Below are 23,110 nucleotides of genomic sequence, written 5' to 3'. Positions count from 1 at the left end.
ACTTTAAACACTGAAACGGGAGACCAGGACGAGATATTGTGCAAAGACTGAGAGGTGGGTGCAACTTTGACCCGTCCGTTTGCTAGTGTAAATATTGTCCATTCACAACTGTTCCGGAAATTTTCAGGGGTTCAAAGCTACTTACGAACAAAGTACAGGTTTAGTTACGAACACACGAGTTTCCGACTTAAGAAGCTTTCGGTGGTATCGCGAACTGGCAGCTGCAGCGTCGTCAGTCAAGCCAGTTAATGTATGAAGAAGTACGTTAAAATATTTCTTTGTAACAGGCGGCTCTTAACTCAAAAGACGAGGGAAATGAATCAGAAACTGTTTGCCGGATGTTATCTTCGGAGTCCGACAACGTATTGGGATTTATGAATGGGTACCACCTACTTACCTTGCACCAACTACGGAGTACTGTTCGTGGAACAACGAGCTTGTTCGCGAAGACGGAAATTTGGTTACGAGGAAGTAACGTCGGACAATACTTAGCCGAATCTAATTTCGCACAATCATTGTTCTGCTGCCTGTCTCACAGGAAACAAGAGAATCTTTCAACCTTCCGGCATATAAGGAGAATTTCAATTCCAGCAATACTCATTTCATTGGAGTCGTATAAGTGTGAGGCGAAGGACTTCATGAATGAGGCAAGGACACCGCGGAGATGAAGGTCCTTCGATCGCCAGCGTTAAGATTGTGTGACACCCTGAGATATCAGAGAGTTTCCTCTGCAATGACTCAACAACGCCTGGCGCGCATTCCCAAACCCATTATGTAAACCACTCCATGTCCATTAGGATTTTCAAAGAGCAATTAGTGAAAGGACGCTTTGTGTCTACAAGCAGACGCCACGCAACTCTCGCATCCCCGACATTCTGAACCGATATACCTAATCGACCCTCGTCTTTAGGGATATTCGATTCTGAATCGATCTTCCGTAGAATCAATCTTTTTGGTGAGAAAAATCTATCTTTTGAGTCAATTCTCCAACGTTTCATGATCCATAAAATCTTTGTACTACTGAGAGAGAGTCAAGGAAGAAAAGAAAGTGCATTCGGCTCCCGCGCTGCATATTTCATTCGAGGCGGGTCTCCAGGTTTGGATTTTGGTTATTCGCTTGACTGTAACTTCCGATCATGCGCTTAATTTGGAGTTTGGATTTTTTGAGACACGTGTCATGAAAAGATCAGTTTTCACACGTCTGATTCCGAATTGATCCAGAGATCGATTTTTCACGAAAGATCGAACATCCCTACAGTCGTTCCTCATCTTCTCCGTTTCCGCAAATGCTGTTAAATGTTGTACGAGTGGCTGCAGAAGTCGTTGATGAAGAAGAACGGGTGCACCTGTTCTCTTTCGCTTCTTTATCTCTACTGGAATAACGCAGGAAAATGGAGGTGGACACCATCAGCGCTACCGCCGGAACCTGGTAAATTACATGCCAGAGGATGCCTGGATCCGCCTAGCTGGATAACACAGTGTCAGAGGGGGAGTAATTGCTTAATACATACCGGGTGGCCAGCAGGAGGACGCAGTCTGCAATCTGAGCTAGGGTATCATTTGAACGTTGTGGTAACGGGTCAAAGACGTGCGGGAAAATCATTGGCTCGACTGGTCCCTTCAGGGAAAACGATCATCTCTGGTCGAAGGGACAGATATAAACGTGTGAATTCTTGTTTTCAGAACACCGTAACCCGGTACCACCTCGATTTAACGAACGAGTGAGCCCGGCGCCTGTTCGAACGGGGGAAACAGCCGTGTTGTCCTGCATCTCCCAGGGAATTCCACCCCCTAACTATCTCTGGTTTCGTGAAAAGGGAAACGGGGCTGAGGTGGTGGGGAATTCGGAACGAGTCCACGCTAGAGCCGGCGTTTTGGTGCTTCAATCGGCGAGGACCGAAGACGCGGGTCGCTACGTCTGCCACGCCAATAATACAGCTGGCTCGGAAAGGGTGGAACTCGAGGTGTTCGTCATCAGCAGCTTGTCGGTTCATCTAACACCTCAACAGGTGAGCGATATTCGTCGATTCGCTTATGATTGCGGTCTCACTTCACTCCCTATCAGCTCGAACAAGATACTTCAATTTGATGGTCCTTGTCCGGTAGGGGAAGCAGTGTTTGGCACCGGATTGTGATCAAATCTGAGATGTGTTCGTCACGTTAACCGCTTGCCAGATATGAATCAGGTTCGGGACCCCAGGGCCAAAACAATTTTGTTTCGGGTTGGTCAGTGATAATTAATAAAAGGAACTAAGAACGTAATGCAATCGTACAGAAACAGTATACAAATGTTGCCAAAATCGGTGTTCAGATATAGCTTGTATTGCTTGACCGGGTTTCAGCTTAGGTAGAATGTCCAATAAATGTCGTTATTGAGGAAAACATGATATTCATGTGTACAGCGTTCAGACAACTTCCGGAGTGATAATACATGGGAAATTTTGCAATACATAAAGCTTCAATACTTAACATTCATACTTTTTCCAGGTACTTCGGCCTATCGTTGAATGATCCCTGACTCTGATTCGTATTAAACGTGAAAAGCTTTAGAATTCTGAGTCCGATGTACTGATTTGTCTGGGACAGAAATTTGCATGCCGTTGTTTAAACGCTGGAAACTTTAGGGATGGGTGATGAGGGGCTTTTCGAGGGCTTCACTTCTGCGGTGCTTGATCAATCCTGAACTCCTGCAGACTACCCAAACTTCGTCAAACTAATATCGCCCTTACACGACACTTTTCTTGAATAGATCACGGTAGACCTTGGTAAGGACACGGAATTCCAATGCGTCGTTAGCGGGCAACCGACTCCCGTCATTTCCTGGACCAAAGACGGTCTCCCGCTGAGGGACACGTCTTCCAGCAGGATCAGAGTCGTTGGTCACAGTGGCTCGACCCTCCACATCACTGGCGTTAGCCGGGATGATCGCGGAATGTATCAGTGTTTTGCCAAAAACGACTACGAGATGGTGCAAGCGACTGCGGAGCTGCGTTTGGGAGGTAAGTGTAGTGAATCCGGATGGTGAACATCTTTCGTTTTCAAATGAATTAGTGTCAAAGATTCATGGAATCCTGTGTAACAGCGGGATGAACAAAAATCAGCTGAAGGATTTATCGTGCCTTCGATTTCCGCGAAATTAAGTGGCATGTCATTTTACCACATAATCTTGGCCATTGCTAATGAAGCGAGAACGAACTACATGGTTCGGATGCAGGGCACAGATGAGGATGGCAAATGATGTTCGATTATACAACCTGGTTAGTACAAAAACTGTTTCTCTTTCATAGAGGGCGAGCAATGAAAAGAGTGATTGGATAATTGAGCTTTTGAAGCAAAATGAGAGATATAAGTATTGTCCTGGGACTAGTTGAGAAAATCACGTTCTAAAGCTCCTCTCAAGACACGAGAGCGAATACTAAAATCAGGTTCAGCTTCACGGCTTCAGAAATGAAATTATTACTTAGTGGAATGTCAAACATTCGAGGTAGGAGGTTGGGGTAAACAGAGATAGAAGTAAGAAAGCGAAGGAAGAATTTATTTCTCTTCATATTATTCACTGAATTATAAACACTTGCCACATAAAGGATACCTGTTATTAAATTTTTGATTTGTAGTACTGCTTCAAAGTTGAGTATAATTGTTGTATAAAGTAAAATTTCATTTCTTGTACGGTCAACTGCCCCAAAAATGCGCTACACTATTGACGCCCCAAGCGATATTGAATATGAGTACGAAGCATATAACGCAGAACGTTAAGTAGACGTGGACGATCATTTCTGTCGAGAATATTAGAAGAATCGTCGCTAGAATAACGAAACATGATAACATCCGCAGTCAGATCCATGCCTAAGAATCATTCGATACAGGAAATTCCGGGCCTTGCCAAAATAACGCATTTTGAGAAACAACGACCAGGATATTCTTGTTCTCTCTCAAGTGAGAAATTCTAACTTTTCATTGGAATCAGTAAAAAGGTGCGATGCTGACTTCTCTTGAAAATATGACAGCTGGACCTTGTATAACGTCCCTCTTTTCCTCTGCGTACGTACTCGGGTTGCCGCTTCATAACCATGTGAAAAAAAGAATTCTCAGTTCGCATTGTGAGGGTGTACGTCAGTGTCCGTATATACATACCCATAACGTCCCAGTATTTATTTAGCAAATTTCATTTCAAACTTAGTACGATGTTTGAAATTATTATAACTTTACCGTTAGGAATATTTGCAAAATCACAACACGATTGGAACACCGGAGGGCGATAATTAACTTTCATAGTCCGCAGCAATATAAACGAAAATTTTAATATGAATATAATTTTCATGAATATGATTTTAATAACAAAGACATGATTAATATTTTAATATAATTGTATGAAGTAGCAAAAGGAGAAATAAGATTAAAATTTAGTGCATAAATCGATGATCAGAATGGAGTCAGCAGAATACATGCGGTTTCAGTGACGCACAATAGTAAGGTGACTTAAAAATGGTAACAAAAGGCATGCATATTCATACTTGAGTAATAAAGTTTAATCATGTATATCCGGCTACAAAGATTTCTCAAAGAAACCGGATAAAGTCAACTCAACGCTTAGAAATCATGCAAGTTTTTTTAATTGAAAAATAAAACGAATCAGCTTGAATTTCAGTGGGAGCTTCAGTGTTCGTAGCCTGGCAATGACTTTACGGCAACTGTCCTTGATGATTTAGAATTCGAATTAGACGACACAATAATATTAGTGTTATGATTACGTACTGCACTGTTTTTTTGTCTAGTAGATTTTACACTACTCGCTAATCGAAATGTATGTCTTTCGCTTCTTTGCCATTTTTCACTTTATAAACTGAACTTTTGCGTTGTCTTTCCTTTCGACATTTAATTATTCCACCACCTCCTCGGTTATCATTGAGATTTTAATGTAAATTGAGTTGGTAACCCTTCTCACTTAAGGTCGCTTAAAAATTTCGTAACCATGTCCTCGGAGATGAGGAAGTCTCATGAAAACTATGCATAACGAGGAGGTGGGACATCGACTCCGTAAGCACTTTGTTTCATCTTTTTTCATCGCACGAGGTGTTCACCGCAGGCAAAGTTCAAAAATTGCGACTCATTCCTTGAGCCTATCGAAGTCGTGACGGAGGAAGTTGGAATAGCTGATTCAAAAGCGTTTCAGATAACCAGCATTTTTGGTTGATAATCAAGAAAACCAGAGTTCCCTAAGTTGGTGAAACGTAATTCTCCTGCCGGATTATACTTTGTGATATCCGGCCGGAATCTGGGAAAGGATGCCACTGGGCTTCATTGCCGTCCGCAACAGGCCATTCCAAGGGTATAACGACCTCACCCGATATGAAAACGCACAAATCCCCTATTCGCTTCTATCTCACTGATCCAATTTCCTTCAGGACTCATCCAGGGTCCGCGCTTCCGTTTCTACCGAACGTTCATTACCCTTGTGACAAAAATACAACGGTTCAACAGTCATAGCGGCAGTATATGCAGAGGGGCAACAGTTCGATCCATCCGAAACCTTCCTCCATGTGATTCCACCCATTTTTGACTGTGACCCTGAAGTCATCCTTGCTCGGCGAGGGAGGCAAGAAAGGAGGAAGAATGAACAGTTTTTTCGTCGAGCATCGTTTGACTTTTCGGGTGTTTCGGTCGGTTGAGCAAAAAGTGGATGATCTGGAGGGCAGAGTGACTTTAGTGTGGCTGCTTGAACACCGAAAGCACGAAAAAGAAAGGGAAAAAAGAGAATTAGAAGTAACAGTTCGAGTGGCGTACGCCACACTGACGTTTCGTTAAATAAATATATCCAATTTGTCTTTGTCACGGTCCGCATAAAAGAAAGAACTGCACAGCAAAAACGTCAGGGTGAAATAGCGCAGACAAATAGCGCCAACGTTCCTGCAGTCCTCTCGGTGCTGCCATCTTTGAACCCGAAATTCATGCGTTCGATCGGCTACCGAGGAAAAGGCAACGCAGACCAATGCCAACATTGCATCGATTCTAATTCTATGAATCCTAAACCTTATCGTTCGCTGCTATCATCTTAAAGAAAAACTGGGGGAAGGAAAGTAATCTTATTTTTTCCGAGTACATTCCACGGAGCACAACGTAAACTGAAAATTTGGTACGCCGAAGTAGTTGAGAGCATCAGACCCTAATGGTTTGTAGTTTGAAAGTTCTCACTCTGGCACCATTTTACGTGATGCTGGAAGTGGGAAGTTAATGGGTGCTGTTTCCCAACGACTTTGCGAATTCCCGTCACGTCTAAGCATCTTACGGTTCCCGAACCAAGGCGGACTTTCCTTTATCCCGGAACGATGAATACTCTTGTATAGTTGGCAAATTAATTACAACAGTACGCGCTAAGTCTATACAATCAATAAGACAACGATGGTCAAGTCGTCGGTCAACAAGTTATGCTTACGTCGTTACAGCGAGACGCGTGTAACTCGAAATTAACGAGGATTAAGAACGCGGAAGACTCTATAGCATCGATAGTATCGGTCACCCCATAATTTGACGTACCTTATCAGCGTCAAAGCGGTGTCACCGCGTCGACAGAAAGGATATCCTCCTCCATCAGGATATGTAAAATAAATGATTGTTCGGTGGATCGGAACGTGCAAACGGAAGGCATAATGAATCAAAAGCAATGGTGCATGGTATATCCGGAAATATGAAGCATCAGTTTTTGTTCAAACAGACGTCTTCACGGATAGTTGGAATGAATATAATATGAATCCAAGAGGCGTATCTTCAGGGATCGATACCTAAGTTCTGCATTAATGGATTGAAAAGGAGGCCGGGCGCTGGGGATAATCCCTTTCCTCGTGCCTCTTCGTGATCGGTAGCCACCAAGACTTTCGAAAGCTCTTCCTCATACACCTTTTGTGTACTAAACACAATCAAAGTTTCGACGATCACGGTAAATTATTATCCGCGATACAATCGGCTCCCCCTTTCACAAACTCAGTCCGGTCTCAATCTAGAATCTTTGCAAACTTAGAATACGCCACAGTCTTTTGTACGCCGTAAAGAGTTTCCAAGTTTGGATAACAACGACAATGAAAATAGCAATGATAATTAATAGGAAAAACCGGCGTCACCGGGAACGATAATGATAAAATGGACCAAGAATTGTGGGCCCGGATGACATCTTCGGAGCTCATTTTCTCTAACTCACTAATCCTGCGTTTATAATTGCGATTATTATTGCTGTGATGCAGTCTAGTGAATGATGAGCACTTGACGAGACAAAGTGACCGAGAGTGTGTTTTACATTACACGAACATCCAGCCGTGCGTCGTTGCGTAATTTTGGGGCTTAATTCGCGAGGCAGTACCAGAGTTTAGGCGTCAAACCGCAGATCGATAACTCGCTCCATACACCCAACCCCTTGTGGATGTTGCCTAAACGTCGTCTGTGCTGCATAATATTCTCGTGTTACGTCAAGTGGTCCCGGAGGGCTGACAGACCGACCGACGAATATGAGGCGAGGGTGTAACCTGAAGGGACGTCCCGTATATGTATAAGGGTTGATATGACGCGGCCACACCTCCAGACGACTTTCTCTTCGTCCAAGGACAGGAGAAGTCGTTTGTTTGAAAATATTCAGCCCGTTGGATCGCTTCATTTGTTATACTGGTTTCTGTTTAGATGCCTCGCCCCAGCTGGTTTACAAGTTTATCGAACAGACAATACAGCCGGGACCATCCGTTTCTCTGAAATGCATAGCAGCAGGAAATCCGACTCCCCACTTCACCTGGACTTTGGATGGGTTTGCTCTTCCTCAGAACGACAGGTAAGAAAATACTTCACAACTCGTGCGTCCAATTCTCGAGGTTTAATAGAACACTGATATGAAAACTCAACTCTGACTCTAATCGGTGTGATTTACAAATAATTTCCTTAGCTGTACTTTTTTTTCTTTCTTCATTAGTTGTCTATGTAACAGTTTTCAAAGTGAGGTAACAGAAACAAAACGAAAAAGCATTCATGTAATGGAAAAGAAGAGTTTAGTGCACTAACGAATAACTTTTGAATAAATAGAGAAAAAATACGCCTTCACAAAAAGAACTCTTCATAAACTATGAAATCAATTATTGCGTTGTGAAAGGATCGGCAATCTTGATTACATCCTTAGGGTGTTCGTTGACGGTATTCAGTGAGATGCATGAAAAACAGATTTTGTGAAGGGTACTGCGGACCCTCGGTAGGAAGGTTTCGTATTTTTTTTTTGCTGCTGGATAAAAGAAGTAATTTTAGTTTAGTGACTGGCTTTTCTTCCGAAGCCTTTAAAGTTTTAGCCTGGAAATTAGCTGGATCTGCATAGCTTAATTTATATCTTGAGCCGTTCATGACTTCCGTAAATCAGGGGAAATAATTATTCAACTTCACGTTAGGAAGAAGAATATCGTACTAGTTTCAACCGCTGAGCTTTTGATACTACCATTCTTCTTCAACCGCCGTAGGGTGAAGAGTGTAGAAGAGGGAGTGAAACATGGAAAGCATTTGAAGCGGGAATGCGAATGATGGTTCAGTGTGGTGTCGAGTTTGCAGTTTGAAACGTGCTTTTGAACGCTGCTTGTTTATTCAAAAAAGAAATGTTCCTTCGATACGAAAGCAATAAATGTGGAAATGGAGAGCCGCGTTGGCGTAGCTGAGATGTAATTAGTGAAACAGGAATGTAAGGAATTGTTTCAGCGCATTGTTTCGGCAAAGCGTTCCGACGTCGGACTTCTGTCGTCATCTATATGTTAATTCCAATTTGAATACCTCTTGCTTCACTTTGAGACCTTTTTCAAATAGGTCGTGATAAGAGACAGTCATTTAATTCGACATGTAATGAAGGAGTTCTTTAATTAACGCCACGGATTAATTAAACGATTGCCACGCAGAACTTCTCAACCCCTTTGCTGCCAGTACGTCTACGTGAACATAATCGATTTCGTCTCAAGTCTAATGAGACGCGATTTTTTATTAGAAATAATCGAAAAATGATAATTTCATCATTTTCAGTTGATCTCATTTCGAGACTGGAGAGTAATTCTCCTGAAAGCTCGCTTGTTATTTTCTACTTTGCGTAAAATTCGTGTGCTCGAATTCAAATGCCACTAGTCCTGTAATATTACACAATTTTTGTTAATCCAAATATGAATGAAGGGTGTCAATCTCGATGAAGTTGATCCTAACTTGACGATGATGATTAACTTTAGATAGAAAGTGTTTCTTAATACCCCCGGGATTCGCTAAAGCTCCAGACAATGGATAGAAACTAAAGAATAAAGGTGCAGAGTCTGTGTCTAGGTTCGATCGTGGGGCGAAGCATTGTTTGCGGCCCCGGATAATCTTCAGAAATAGCCGATAAATAGTTAATTTCAAACCTTTCAAGAGACACATCGATCCTCGCATTCCCATCTCTAAATATAGACTTGAAGTAGGATTACTGATGCATTCTTCATCGTCTAGCCTGGAGACAATTATAATCCTAGTGGAACGGCGAGTAAATTCAATCAATGAGATGTTAGAGAAACGTTGAATTGCTCAAATGAACCACGGACTGATTACGTTCAGAGAAGTTTTCTCTCGGTACTAGAAAAAATGCAATCAGTAAAATCGTGTTTGAACACGTGTGCGCAAAAATGAGTCTATTAATTTAAAATCAAGACGGTATTCAAAGACAGCTGATATCGTATACGATTGCAAAGTTAGGATTGAAATATAAAAACAGCGGAGAAAGTTTCCGGAGCCAGAGGGATAAGGTCGATGTTGTTCGCCGTTGTATGAAAATTGAAATCCAATTTTCCTCTAGCTTACTTCGTTATTGCTTCCAGCGGCATCTGTCTATCCCGTACCTACGTGAAATTATCACTGTGCTATTTCACTTTGCCGTCGCCATTTTATTTCTTTCGTATACTAAGTTTCTTTTGCTCTATCGTTCAAGTGAAATTTAGGTCGACGGATTCGTTTACTCACCGCTTGTGGTGCTCATTTATTCATACCCAATAATTCCGAGTCACTGACCTTAGAAGCCATGGAAACTACATAAGGAGATCGAACTCAAGTGGAAGAATTGAAAAAACTTCGCAAAATATTCATACACATTGAGTTTATTTCTTGTACCATTAAAGTCACTAGCGTTCCTTTTGTCCTGCAGTTTTATTGGGTACAGATATGCCCAAGATCGATTAATTGATAATCTGTTAATAAGACTGGAAGAAAGTCTTCAATTGAAACTGTCGCCCTATACTCCCTCCACTGCCTTCGGTGCATATGGAACGCTAGTGCCATCTTATTTTAGGCAGATATCTGTTTACATGGAGTGCGGTCTCCTTGTGTAGTCTCCATGTTAGAAGCCCCAAAAATTGACACTAGCGCTGCAATATCCGAAGTTAAACTAACGGATCATGTGGTTGATAGCCTATCAGAAACAGGTTTAGTCACATGGTTCTGTCACTTTAACCAACGACTATACAGCGAACCACGTGAATTGTTCATTCCATTGAGGTTATTGAAAAGCTGTTGTCGATTTCGTCTGCTGCTAATCGACTCAGGCTGAGGACGCTAGTCAGCCATTCTGTTAGTATAGAGATTAGTGTTTCAAGCCCAGATTATGATTTGTTATCGTAAATATGTACAGGTTCGTAATTGGCCAGTACGTTACCGTTCACGGTGACGTCATATCTCACGTGAATGTCAGTGCAGTTCGCGTGGAAGACGGCGGTGAATACAGATGCACGGCATCGAACCGTGTCTCCAAGGTTCACCACTCGGCACGTCTGAATATCTACGGATTGCCGCACGTCCGTCCGATGGGCAACTATGCAGCTGTTGCCGGCGAAACAACGATTATAAAATGTCCAGTGGCTGGTTTTCCGATCGCCAGTATCACGTGGGAAAAAAGTATGACCTAAATTACCCCTAAATGAACAAATTTTTCGTCATCGGAGTTTAATTGTGTTCGATTTTCTCCTACTCACTTTTCAGACGGTCAGCTGCTCCCAACAAGTCGACGCCAAGAGGTTTCTAGCAATGGGACTTTGGTCTTACACCACGTCGACAGCAGTACTGATCGTGGCGCCTACACATGCACAGCTAAAAACAAACAGGGTCACGCTTCCTCGGAAACCGTGATCATCGAGGTCAAAGGTGAGCTCACTCTTCGTCAGTTCTTCAACGAATTCTTCAAATTTGTGTGCTGTCACCCTGCAGGCTGCAGAGGCCTGCGATCTACAGTAAAGTCAGACACCCCGGTTAAACGAATTAGCTTCTACTTACAGATTTCTCTAATCATCTTCGAAATAGCCCAATTGTTGGACACTGGATCCTGTGACCATGAGCCCAAGAACCCACCTATGCCGCAATGATCCGTATCAGGAGGATGCCGAGTCCTGAGAAATTTCACTTAGCCATACTTGATGATTCAATGATCGTGTGATGATGCAGCAGTCTGTGCCTGTTTCTGGTTACGATTTTGTATTTCCGCCGATGCGCTACGAATACGAATGTTCGATAATGTACATACATCGAAATCGTAATCACGGAGCAGTCACGATTGATTTCAGTAACACCTATCCGATCCAAAGTGAAGAAGTATGTTTTTTGTTGGTGTAATTGCAGTCCCTCCTAAAATCGAACCGTTTAGCTTTCCCGCTAATATCCAAGCTGGGGCCAGAGTTCACGTAACGTGCGTCGTCAGCGAGGGTGACGCGCCGATGAAGATCACCTGGCTGAAGGATGGGCATGCGTTGAAGGCGAGGGGAGCCATGACGCATCAAATCGGAGAGTATGACCTTGCTTTACGGATTCAAAGTGCCTCGCCATCGCATAATGGCAACTACACGTGTATGGCGAGCAACGATGCCGCGAAAACGGCGTACACGGCGTTGTTGCTGGTTCATGGTACGGCTCGCAGAACTCAAGGATCATTTTATCAAAGTGGAAAAGGTCCGCCTGCAGGATCGCAATAAAGACAACCTTGCAATCGGACCACCGCTGGTAAATTTTTGGCTCAAACAAATCGATCCCATCCGGAGAAATACCTCGGAATTGATTTTCCGTAGCGTGTTGTGCCGACAACCAGAACCAGACTCCAAACTTCAGACTCCAGACTCGCCACTACACGCTCTTTGGGCGTTACTCGTCTGACACCCTCTGGCTCTACGTTTTCTCAATTACTCTCAAACAGCCACCCCTTTGTTCCACACCCCCCTCTCCATCTGGCCTCTTGGCCAGAGTTTCTCAACTCGTTTCAGAGTAAGTGGAAAGTAAATATTTTAGGTAATATCAAACTTTTTTCAAAATAATCATCGAATGTACCCCCGGCAAAGATGAATTTACCAAAAATAGTACGTCATGAATTTTTACCGTGTAATATGAAACTTTGCTGCATGCTGTGGCCAGAAATACTTCCTTGCTTGAGATACTCTGACCAGCGAGGCATCATCCATACACAGTGCAATACAGTCTCCCACAATCTACACAACAAGACGGTCATACAGTCTTTCACACGAAGTTTCCCACCTGCTGCCATACAAGAACCGAAGCAATCGCCAAAGGCTATTCTACGACCGGACAGGCAATGTAAGGCGACTGTCATATCATGATGAACCCCCTTCCGACAGTGCTGTTTAGCGAATCTTTGTAGTATCAAGTTTTTCCTTTATCTCAAAGCTGTGAAGAGCTTTACTAGTAAAACTTGTTGTAATTCTGCCACCAGCGTTTGAGTAAAAAGAAATTGGAACGGTGATGAAATTGTGTTGAAAATTTTCAGGGGTATGCACGGTTTATTTCAGCGCTATTTTTAATTTTTGGGGGCACATCGTAGGCAATGTTTCTCCATGTCGGTCATTCCGGAAGAAGTTCGAGGTGAATCTTTGGCGAATTCGAGTAAAACCAAGCGATACAAAAGTCATTAGAACCTAGTGTTTCTTCTTGTGCGTTACAGTTCCGCCTAGGATAGCTCCTTTTAGTTTTAACAAGGACTTATCCGAGGGCGTGCGGACCCAGGTGACCTGCATGATCGAAAAAGGTGATCCGCCATTCACAATCACGTGGTTGAAAAACGGCGAACAGATCGATGCCTCCGGCGGCGCGAACTTTGGCTCACTAGGAGCCTCTGGATCATCCAGAGTGATTCAATCTCCCGGACTGAGAGTGACCAGTATCGACGCACATTCCAGTACCATAGTTATCGAACGGGTCAGTGCTACCCACACCGGAAATTATACATGCGTCGCCCGCAACTCCGTCGCTGAGGTCTCTTGGATGGCCGAGTTAGTCGTTAGTGGTAAAGTAGATTGCGAAACGCGACACGTTTCAATGTCATTCGTAAATTTAAGCAATTCTTTAGACTGATCGCGCATTATTAATCGTCTGTTCAAGCATGACTCTATTACAATATAGACGCCACCACGCATAGAACGCAGCAACGCCCGCAGCCAGCCACCGCTCGACGCACAAAGCACAAAGCACATCGCACACAATACTTCACAGTAAATTGCACATGCACCAGACCTCATTTCTTACATCAGCCCCTTGTCAGGATTTATTTTTCCTCGGGATCCTTTTTCAATATTTTTCATGTCTTCACGTTATACAATACCTTCTTCTTACGAGTATGAAAGAGTGGATACGGAACGGAACCAATTTAAAACGCAGCTCACCCCAAGCACCAGCACCACACAGTCAGCACCGAAACACATTATTCTGGTCTCTCTTTGTTTTCTGTTTTGTATCTCATTTTGCACATCTCACCAATGATGTTTGATCTATTTTTTTCTTCTATCTCTTCCAGTTTACGAACCTCTACCTCACTTCTCATTAATTTGGTGCACAGTTTCTGGGTGTCGAAATGTCTGCACAGCACTGTTATCGTCACAGTAAATAAATGGAAATTCGAGTTTGATACTTTACGTCACTATTGCTGTACTTACTACATTATTCGTTCATTCTGTTGAGAATCAGAAATTTGATAAATAACGTAAAGATTGAACGGAACGTAATTCACTTGCAGTAGTTCTTAATTCGTTTCATTAAAAGCTTAAGAAAGCGCTGAGCTATGAAAAGCTGCAGTAGTAAAGATCTATTTGTGCGTATTTTCTGCCATTGCCTCTGGTGTAATGCGCTGCAGCAATTAAACAAAATTAAGGAGACGTCTGACAATGAGTATACAGTTTGCGCCGTCTTATTCTCTCGTAAAATTCTCATCAGCCAGGAGAGCACAATGTGAACAGTATTACAATTTTACACAGTCGAGATCTCCAGACGTCTCTGTAATAATGTCGAAAGCCTCTTTAGCACTTTTCAAAGTAACCAAGAATTCAAACTCGGCTTACGAATGCGGACCAACTTTTAACTTATTTTTCCTGTACGTGATAATAGTACCACCACGTTGGGTGATGGAACCTCAAGATGTTCACGCACCGGAAGGCATGTCGCGTTTAGAGCTGCATTGTCATGCTGATGGATTTCCAAAACCTGCGGTTACATGGCGAAGAGCGACTGGTAGACGCCCCTGGAATTATACAGATATAGTCAGCCACCAGCATGCTCAGGATCTGAGGATCCATTCAAACGGATCACTGGTGTTCGGCAGGGTTCAAGAGAATCATGAAGGATTCTATGTCTGCGAAGCTGTTAATGGAATTGGTGCAGGTCTCAGTAAAGTCGTTTACTTGACAGTCAATGGTTCGTACCACGTGATCATCCATGTAAAATTCGTTTCTCAAATCCACAAATCGCAACTTAATTGATGAAAAAATTTACGTTCAATCACTGACCAGCTCGTTTGATCGATTCCAGCGCCAGCGCACTTTTTAGAAAAGCATCGTAATCAAACTGCGAGATTAGGATCGAGTGCCAATCTGCGATGCGAAGCGAAGGGCGATCACCCGTTGAAAATTGCATGGCGAAAGGCGGGTTCTTCCTTAGAGCCGACCGTTCCGGACTATCGCTACGTAGTCAAGGAACTGAACACTACAGACGGTGCCGTTAGTGTTCTAGGATTAGTAAGCACAACGAGAGAAGACAGCGGCTTGTACTTCTGCATTGCCTCAAATTCTTACGGCCGTGATGAACTGACTGTACAGTTATATATACAAGGTGCGTGTTTCACACGGGGATTAAAAATTGAAGAGAACGTTGGCAATTCTCTGCTTGTGTCTAATTCCAGAGCCTCCCGATTTTCCGAGGGATCTTCACGTTATTGAGAAGGGCAGCAGGTACGTGAAGCTCGGCTGGACCACCAGCCAGGATGGAAACAGTCCGATAACTCGGTACATCATCGAATACAAGACCGATGCTGGTGAGTATCGATGCTATTTGAAGATGCTGATAAGCGTACTTCGATGATGTAACTAACGTTAGTCGATTTTTGTTTTTTTCATTCAACAGAAGTATGGCATGATCACACATTTCATACGAACATCCCGGGCAGTCAAGCTTTTGGCCACGTCAATTCCCTGAGGCCGGCTGTTAGCTACCAGTTTCGTCTATTTGCGGAGAATGAACTGGGTCGAAGTCAATCTAGTGATGTAGGTATAACGCACGCTCAAGTGCTCACGAATACATTCCCATTGAATGCGACTAAAAGGTTCTCCAACTACTTTGGAATATGAAATCTGCAGATGCTCAAACATGTTCTATTTGACCTTTAGGCAGCTAGCCTCTTACATAACGTTAATCATTTTTCAGGTTCTGGAAGTTACAACAGAAGGAGAAATACCTGGGGGACCACCGAGAAATTTGAAAGTAGACGCTGTCAGTTCAACGGAATTGAGAGTTATTTGGGATCCCCCTGATCATGATCTCTGGAACGGTGAAATCCTTGGGTATCACGTCGGTTACAAAGAACACAGGTAATACAAGAATAAAGGCACATAATCCATCGCGTATTGTCATACTGATTTTGATTCTGCATCATCAACAAGTTAAATTTGATGTCAAAATCAATTCAGTGTGGCTTGCCGAGTGCCGGTAAGTCAATTAAAAATTTCAAGGCCTCGGTTAGGAAAGCTCATAGCTTCTCGAACGAAATATGGAGATACCCTGTAGTATGTTAGCCCACAGTCGGTAAGTTCCCTTTCCGTGCGGTATTACAGCCCGGCGGAAAGGAGTAACCCTTTGACCTTGCGCAGATTCGCCGCTGAGCAGTACACTTATCGAACGGTCGAGGGAAGAGTATCGACTGCCAACGTTGCACTGGGGCTTGCGCGGACATCGATACCCGGTCGACAATGTCAACTGACAGACCTAAAGAAGTTCACACGATACAGCGTTGTGGTACAGGCCTACAACGCCCTCGGACCGGGACCTTTAACATCAGAAATCGTGATATCAACTCTCGAGGATGGTGAGTATCGGTTGAATAGAAATACCATTGCAGAGTACTATAAGCTACAATGTCGTCGATTGGGGTAAAACCTTTAAATATGATTCCAGTGCCGAGCAGTCCCCCTCAGGATGTTAGATGCACAGCACTGTCGTCTCAGTCACTTCAGGTATCCTGGGATCCACCACCGGACTCCAGTCTTAACGGTATCCTGAAAGGTTACAAAGTAATCTGGGAGAGCATGGAAAACTTTGTCGCGAATGCTAAGCCTGAAACCAAAATCACGACAGCCCTGACAGTGGTGATGCATGGGTTGGAGAGATATACAAATTACTCAGTTCAAGCGGTGGCTTACACCAGAGCCGGAGACGGCGTTCCATCGACGCCGCTTTATTGCTTGACGGAAGAAGATCTTCCGGAGAAACCAGCTAATGTCAAGGCAGTGGCTAGTTCTGCAACGTCGATAATTGTTTCCTGGCAACCGCCTCTCAGGGCCAATGGGATTATCACTTCGTACAACGTGCATTACAGGGCTGTTGGTACTGAAGGGAAATGGTATCGCAGGACCCTAGCGCCTCAGCACACGAGCTACCATGCTGAGAATTTGCACAAGCCCAATCAGTATGAATTCGTTGTTGCGGCCGTGACTTCGGTTGGTGAAGGAGCACACACTGCCTCCATAATACTCAGACCGTCCGCTGAAGGTAACAGGATCGAATGGTGAGGAAATAGGACTTGCGAGATTTATTTTTTACCGTTTTTCAGTGCGTGCGGCGATTTACTCATTTGGTATGGTCTTCGTAGTACCTTGGAAGCAGGATATCACTCTCCCTTGTCAAAGTGTCGGTAAGCCAGAACCCTCGACAACCTGGAAACAGCGGGGCGGTCAGTTAATAAAAACATCTGCGAAAATAGCCGTACAGATCGACGGTTCGCTGAGAATGTCAGAGCTGCAACGTGACGATAGCGGAAACTATACGTGTATCGTAGAAAACAGGCATGGGTCTGACCAGATAACGCATCGGCTGACTGTTCAAGGTGAACCGAAATAGAAGCACACTGTTAAAAAGATTGATAGGCGCAAAACTTTCAGTGCTCAACTAAATGACCTCGTTCATTTTTCAACAGTACCTCCAGCGCCTCCACTTCTACACGCAACTATTTCAACGAGTAACTCGATCACTGTTCAGTGGAAACAAGGAGATGACGGTGGTGCACCTATAAGAGGCTACGTTCTGCAGTATAAGAGAGAATACGGAGAATGGGAGGAAATCAAGGTGTCTCACAAAATGAGCAGCTACCTTCTCTCCCAGTTATGGTGTGGCACCAAGTACCGAGTATACATGACAGCATTCAATCGCATCGGCATGGGTCTCAGGAGTGACATCATTGACGCCGTGACCGAGGGTTCAAAGCCAGATCCATCCCCGGCATCTGGGGACAAGTTCATCACAGTCAATGTCTCTTGGATCACTCTTCATCTTCACACATGGCACAATGGCGGATGTCCACTCCTGTATTTCGAATTGGAATACAGAAGAAGCGGCGAGGACTTGTGGACGCTTGTGTCAAACAACATAGAGGTAGTTCTTGTTCCCGGGTAATGTTAGCATTGATGTCCCCTGAAACTTGTGACCGAATCACATCATTTATCGACAGGTACAAAGAACTTACACGCTGAACGAACTGCAACCTGGTACCAGTTACGAGATCAGAATTCGCGCGCACAACAACGCGGGTTCAGCTGTTGCTGAGTATCGTTTTACGACCCTGCAGCCAGCCGGCAGTTCTACAATGTCCGCCATAGACTTAGACCAGTTCATTCCTCAACATACGCCGCTGTACTCGGACCTCAAGCTTATTCTTCCACTCGTGTTCAGCTCTTTTGCAATAATTGCTGCTGCTGGCGCGGTCTTCTACTGTTTCAGAAAACGTAAGGCTTTATGGAACTTTTTGATATGTAGAGTCGCTCCTAAGTATTTCAATACGAATACTTGAATTGTCAATAGGACCGTTTTTGGGCGATGTAGGAAGCTTGCGCGACGCCCAAACAGCTGCAGCGTTGGACAACAAACAAAATATGGAACAACGTGAACAGTACTATGCGACAGTTCGCAAAACCCTTCGCTCGCCAATCAACGAAATGGCAACGCTTGAGAGAATACCAGGTAAAAGCTCTTCGAAAAAATTACCTATTCTTATCGCATCTGTTACATTCCTGTATCGTATATCGGAAAAGTCGTGTTCTAACGTAACTACAGTGAACTGCTGTACCAACTCAGTTTCCGAACTTGGCGAGGGGACTGTTTTCTGGATCCTTCTGATAGTGCCAATTAATTTGAAACCTGATTCATGTTTGTAATTACCGCAAATAAGCGATAGTTAGTTGCACCTGTAAGGGTAGAATGCCTTAACGTTGGTGATTAGCTTTTACTACGGTTGCGATGGCTGGCTGATTATAGAATACTCCGAAGACATCTACCCTTACGCGACGTTCCAGCTGAAGGAAAGCGTCCCTGCGTCGGGGGAGAGCCGGTGCGGCTCCGCTGCGCCTCTCCAGACATTCGTCTATCACGACCCTCGACTTTCCACTGCAGATACCCTTCAGCTGCGGGAGGTAAGTACCGAACTCCGCCTGTAATCGATTCTTCACGCTCTCTTCCACACAGCTCGGTCATGAAAATTCGAATCCTCGATATCTCTACACTGCTCAGTTCACCCTTTGCTACTGTTTTATTGAAATTTGCACTTTATAGCCTGTTCCTGTTACACAACACTCTGTGTTGACGTAGTTTGAATGCACGGTTGCTCGATTGTATACGGTGTAATTGTTACCTATCCTGGCGTTTGTTGATCGCGTCGTGAAGCTCAAGAACTTGGAAGGAAAGTTTCTCGTGGGAATTGAAATGCGACATTTTCAGTGATCGTTAAAATTTTCCAAAGAATGCCGAGAGCCAAGTAGAGGCTGGGGTTAACGAATCAAACGTTACGTCTGCTGGTCCCCCTTTGACTCGCTTCATGTTTATTCAACCGGTGAACTGCTAATCGACCGACAAACCAACAGACCAACCATCAACCAAGCAATGAACCAATGCACCAATCAACAAACAAATATCCCCCGTATGATTGCAGTCGGATTGCAACCGGTACGCAAAGGTTCGCGGTGGCCGCTCGTCATCCGTGCCATTGCACAAAATGAACAAGGTCGGTCAGGGGAAATCCGAGTCCGAAGAGTACGACACCCTGGGCTCGGACAGTGACACGGAAGTGGGGACCAGCAGCCGAACCGAATCTTCGAACCACCTAGTGGACGCCCGGCATCCGGTCACCATGGCGGATTCGCGTGTTCACAGTACGACTGTAGTCCGAACTAGTCAAGCATTGATCGGCGCTCGAGTCATCACCTCAGCGACTATTTGCTAACTTTTTGTTCTTCAATTCCAAATCTTGACTGCCTTTTAACTTCCTGCCACCTGCTAAATGTCAGCTGCACTGTTGGTATAATTCACCTGCACGAATGCACCGACTAATTTTCGACTTTGGTTACGACGCTGTGTGACACATTTGTTTTTGGTTTACAGACTTCCTGTACCATGGACCAGAATCTAGCACGTCTACAGAACCCTCACCGATTTTTGAGAGAAAATCGTTTCCTCGAAGAGGAAGACCCAAGTGAGTATCTTCGATAAGCCAAGTTCTGGAACCCAACCTTGTTCTCTACATTTACTAGTGTCCCACACTCATCACAAATTTTTTTAAGGATGTTACAGCTGGCGCGTTATACCAGCGAGGAGGCCCGTGCAAGCCTCGGGTCAGTCGCCATGTCTGCCGGTTCCAAGCACCAGTCGAGCAACGACGGATCAGGAAGCTTGTTCGCCACCAAGCTGGATCCACCCTCGGGTTTCACCGACACGCTTGAGTTAAGCGAGGCAGAGTGTGACATTGACAGAGGTCGTGGACGACATCGTATTGCACGTGACTTCACAATCGCTGTGTAAATTAACGTTATCGTTCGTTTGGTTGATTAGGAAACTCGAATTCCACGCTACCACTCGTTTGATTTTATACTTTATCGCTTATCACAGTCGAATTGTCCGTTCAAAGTTCACTATTTGAATATCGAACTCTTTTTATTGATCGATGAATCCAGCAAGGAATTCTTTATACACTAGATTGTAGAATCAGCATGAGATTTTTTAATTTACCACAACTCGAACTGGTAACGAATCCTAAGTAAAACAAGAGGCTGAATTCATGTTGCACGCGTATAATATTATTATTCTTCATGGTGGTATAGAGTGACTGAGACCTGAAGCTTGTTTCGGAACAACGCTAAAACGATGTAATAAGAGTCATTAAATTAATTCATCTGTATATGTATAGAAAGTGAAATACGTCGTAAGTCGTTATATGATTATAGTAAATCGAATTTTGGGAGTACTTAACCGGCGGTATTGATTAGGTACCATTAATTATATATGTACATCAATTATCAAATTGATAGCAGTGTGTTGTGAAGGGAACGTTGCTGAGGTCGCGTTTATACGAATTATTTACGAATGAGAAAAACAAATTGTATTGCTTTAAGCAGTTTGCTCCCCTTGTACAAAACGATCGAACTTGTTTGACGAGTATGACATTTATAAGGTTATGATGTTTGGACCAAGATGTATTGATTAGGTTATAATGAAAATAAAAAATAAAAATACTAAATTCTAAATCAGGGTCACGCCCAAAATAGAATATATAATATATATATACATATAAATATTGAGAGAAAAAAAGGAGAAAGAAGAAAAAAAGTTAGAAAATTTTTCTATATTTCAGATAAGGTATTTCTACGAATGAAAGATAATTTTTATACAAATTAATTAAATTGGGCCATTAAACAGCCGTTATGGTTCTGAACATTAGAATAAAGAGATAGTTCTGTTTATTGTTTCGAAATGCGAAAACCATAATGCCAATTTTCAAATATCATATACACGCCTCTCAGCACCGTGACCGTGAAGAAGCAAATGAGTAAACAAACGAATGATAGAATATTGGACGGGAGAAATTCCGATTGGATGCTAGGGAAAAGAAAAAGAAAGTTGTATGCTATAAGGATAAACAAATAGAATTGTAAAATATACGAAATAATGCAAGGATATCGTGATCTGTATAGATGAATCGTAATTATTATTACAGAGCGTCTCACACTACCTAATTACTATCGATAAGCTAATTATCACATTAATATACACTTTATTAGATTAAAATTCTATGAAATAATGATCGTACAAAAATACACATTGTAACCGACTGACTCGAACGTCGTAATTTCGCATAAGCCGTGCTCATATACTGTTCAAATTATTTCAAAAAAAAAAAGAAACGAGGAGAAAAAAGTAAATCACAAACAATAAAAGATCAATGGCATACCACACGTCGTGTTACGATCTTTAAAAATGATGATTTACGTACATACGTATAAATATATAATTCACAGTTCGTAAGCACATATTCTTTAAACGAGTACTGCCATTCATGTAAATTATACTTAAATGAAAATATCAACATCACTGACAATTGATTATAAATATTATATGGATGAAATAATATTATACACAAGTTGTAAATCGAAAATAATATTATTATGTTAAGGTGTAAATCGCTGTTTCATAATTTCGTACACGCTCATAGCATGAAATTTATTTTATTCAGATTTTTTTTTCCGCAGCTCCTGCCAGCAAAGGTTGTCGATAGTTTTGCTCTAATTTTTCTTCATACGCTTCCTAAAAACAGTTTTTGAAAAAAAGCGAAAAAAAATATGTTTTCCGGTTGAACACAGCGACCATATATCGGAAATAGATTTCATGTTTCGAGTATTGGTCGAACGATCTTGGGAAAGAAGGTTGATCGAGCTGCGGGTGATACTCAACAATTTTCCGTGTAATGAAGTTAAGCCCAACTCTGGGCTCGGTCGATCTGAGCAGTGGAGCGAAAATCGCGAATACTCCAACCACTAATACCGTTGCGGCATCGTAATCTGTGTGCACCTCCACTCTGGATGTAAAAAATGTTGATTCGGAGCCCTGCCTCGAACCGCCCCGTGCGGTCGGCTCAATCTGGAAGCTTGATTTTCGTAAATATATTGTGGACGATGCGAAAAAGTGGAAAGATCCTGGACGCCTGAAAAGGAAAAGGGAAAGAAAAAGCTGGAGAAAAATAAGAATAAAAGAAAAAGGGTCGGGAGCTAAGACCGGGGGCGGTGATGGAGGAAGAGAAGACGGCGCGAGGAATTGATCGCGAGATGCAGTAGCGTCACTGTCCCCCCAATTCGAGGAGGCTTTTTCCAAATAAATTTTCACGAATCAGCCGAACAAAATCCCTCCCACCACAAACGGTGTCAGGTGTTTTGAATTTTTTTACTACTCTTAATTGTCCCACAGAGTTGAAAAATCGACTGACAATAATTTTCCAGGAACCTTATCCACAAGTTTCGTTACTTACTACATGAACTAAGTCTTGAAAAAAATCGGTGCGGTTTGAAGAAAATTTTGACCGCGAATTAGACGAAAATAGCCATAGACGGGGTCGACGTCGGGGAACAATAATCTTTCGAACGGGTCACCCGAGGGAAAAAGCGTGAAATTGTACAGCCCTGAACTGAAACCGTAGTAGGTATAGAATTTGCGGCGTTGTGCGCCGGTCCATGTTACGCATCCCAGAACCACCACCACCACCTTTGCCGCAAGATCAGCTATACCAAGCCGCAAATTTTTCTCG

The 23,110-nt window shown here is 43.2% G+C and overlaps 1 protein-coding gene across 5 annotated transcripts in view; it reads left to right on the top strand.

The window, feature by feature from the left end:
* The window catches only part of LOC124182557 (Down syndrome cell adhesion molecule-like protein Dscam2), a 63,668-nt gene extending 41,919 nt beyond the window's left edge, over positions 1-21,749 (top strand). For 2 of the 5 annotated variants that reach the window (XM_046569992.1, XM_046569989.1), the window contains 21 exons: positions 1,684-2,009; positions 2,750-2,999; positions 7,666-7,810; positions 10,649-10,911; positions 10,996-11,157; positions 12,956-13,297; positions 14,392-14,697; positions 14,812-15,111; positions 15,182-15,313; positions 15,403-15,542; positions 15,703-15,866; positions 16,122-16,360; positions 16,450-17,043; positions 17,105-17,377; positions 17,468-17,922; positions 17,999-18,272; positions 18,349-18,507; positions 18,802-18,956; positions 19,472-19,691; positions 19,921-20,011; positions 20,100-21,749. In XM_046569992.1, coding sequence (XP_046425948.1) covers positions 1,684-2,009; positions 2,750-2,999; positions 7,666-7,810; positions 10,649-10,911; positions 10,996-11,157; positions 12,956-13,297; positions 14,392-14,697; positions 14,812-15,111; positions 15,182-15,313; positions 15,403-15,542; positions 15,703-15,866; positions 16,122-16,360; positions 16,450-17,043; positions 17,105-17,377; positions 17,468-17,922; positions 17,999-18,272; positions 18,349-18,507; positions 18,802-18,956; positions 19,472-19,691; positions 19,921-20,011; positions 20,100-20,337 — 5,228 coding nt within the window. In that variant the 3' untranslated portion in view covers positions 20,338-21,749. Of the gene's footprint in view, positions 1-1,683; positions 2,010-2,749; positions 3,000-7,665; positions 7,811-10,648; positions 10,912-10,995; positions 11,158-11,628; positions 11,911-12,955; positions 13,298-14,391; positions 14,698-14,811; positions 15,112-15,181; positions 15,314-15,402; positions 15,543-15,702; positions 15,867-16,121; positions 16,361-16,449; positions 17,044-17,104; positions 17,378-17,467; positions 17,923-17,998; positions 18,273-18,348; positions 18,508-18,801; positions 18,957-19,471; positions 19,692-19,920; positions 20,012-20,099 lie in introns of all 5 variants that reach the window. The other 3 variants (XM_046569990.1, XM_046569991.1, XM_046569994.1) reach the window with 3 other exon arrangements.
* The last annotated feature ends 1,361 nt before the right edge of the window (positions 21,750-23,110 follow it).

Source organism: Neodiprion fabricii, chromosome 5, assembly GCF_021155785.1.
Source record: "Neodiprion fabricii isolate iyNeoFabr1 chromosome 5, iyNeoFabr1.1, whole genome shotgun sequence".
In the NCBI taxonomy this organism is placed as follows: domain Eukaryota; kingdom Metazoa; phylum Arthropoda; class Insecta; order Hymenoptera; family Diprionidae; genus Neodiprion; species Neodiprion fabricii.
The sequence above is the reverse complement of the archived record's forward strand: the minus strand, read 5'-3'. Positions and strand labels throughout refer to the sequence as shown.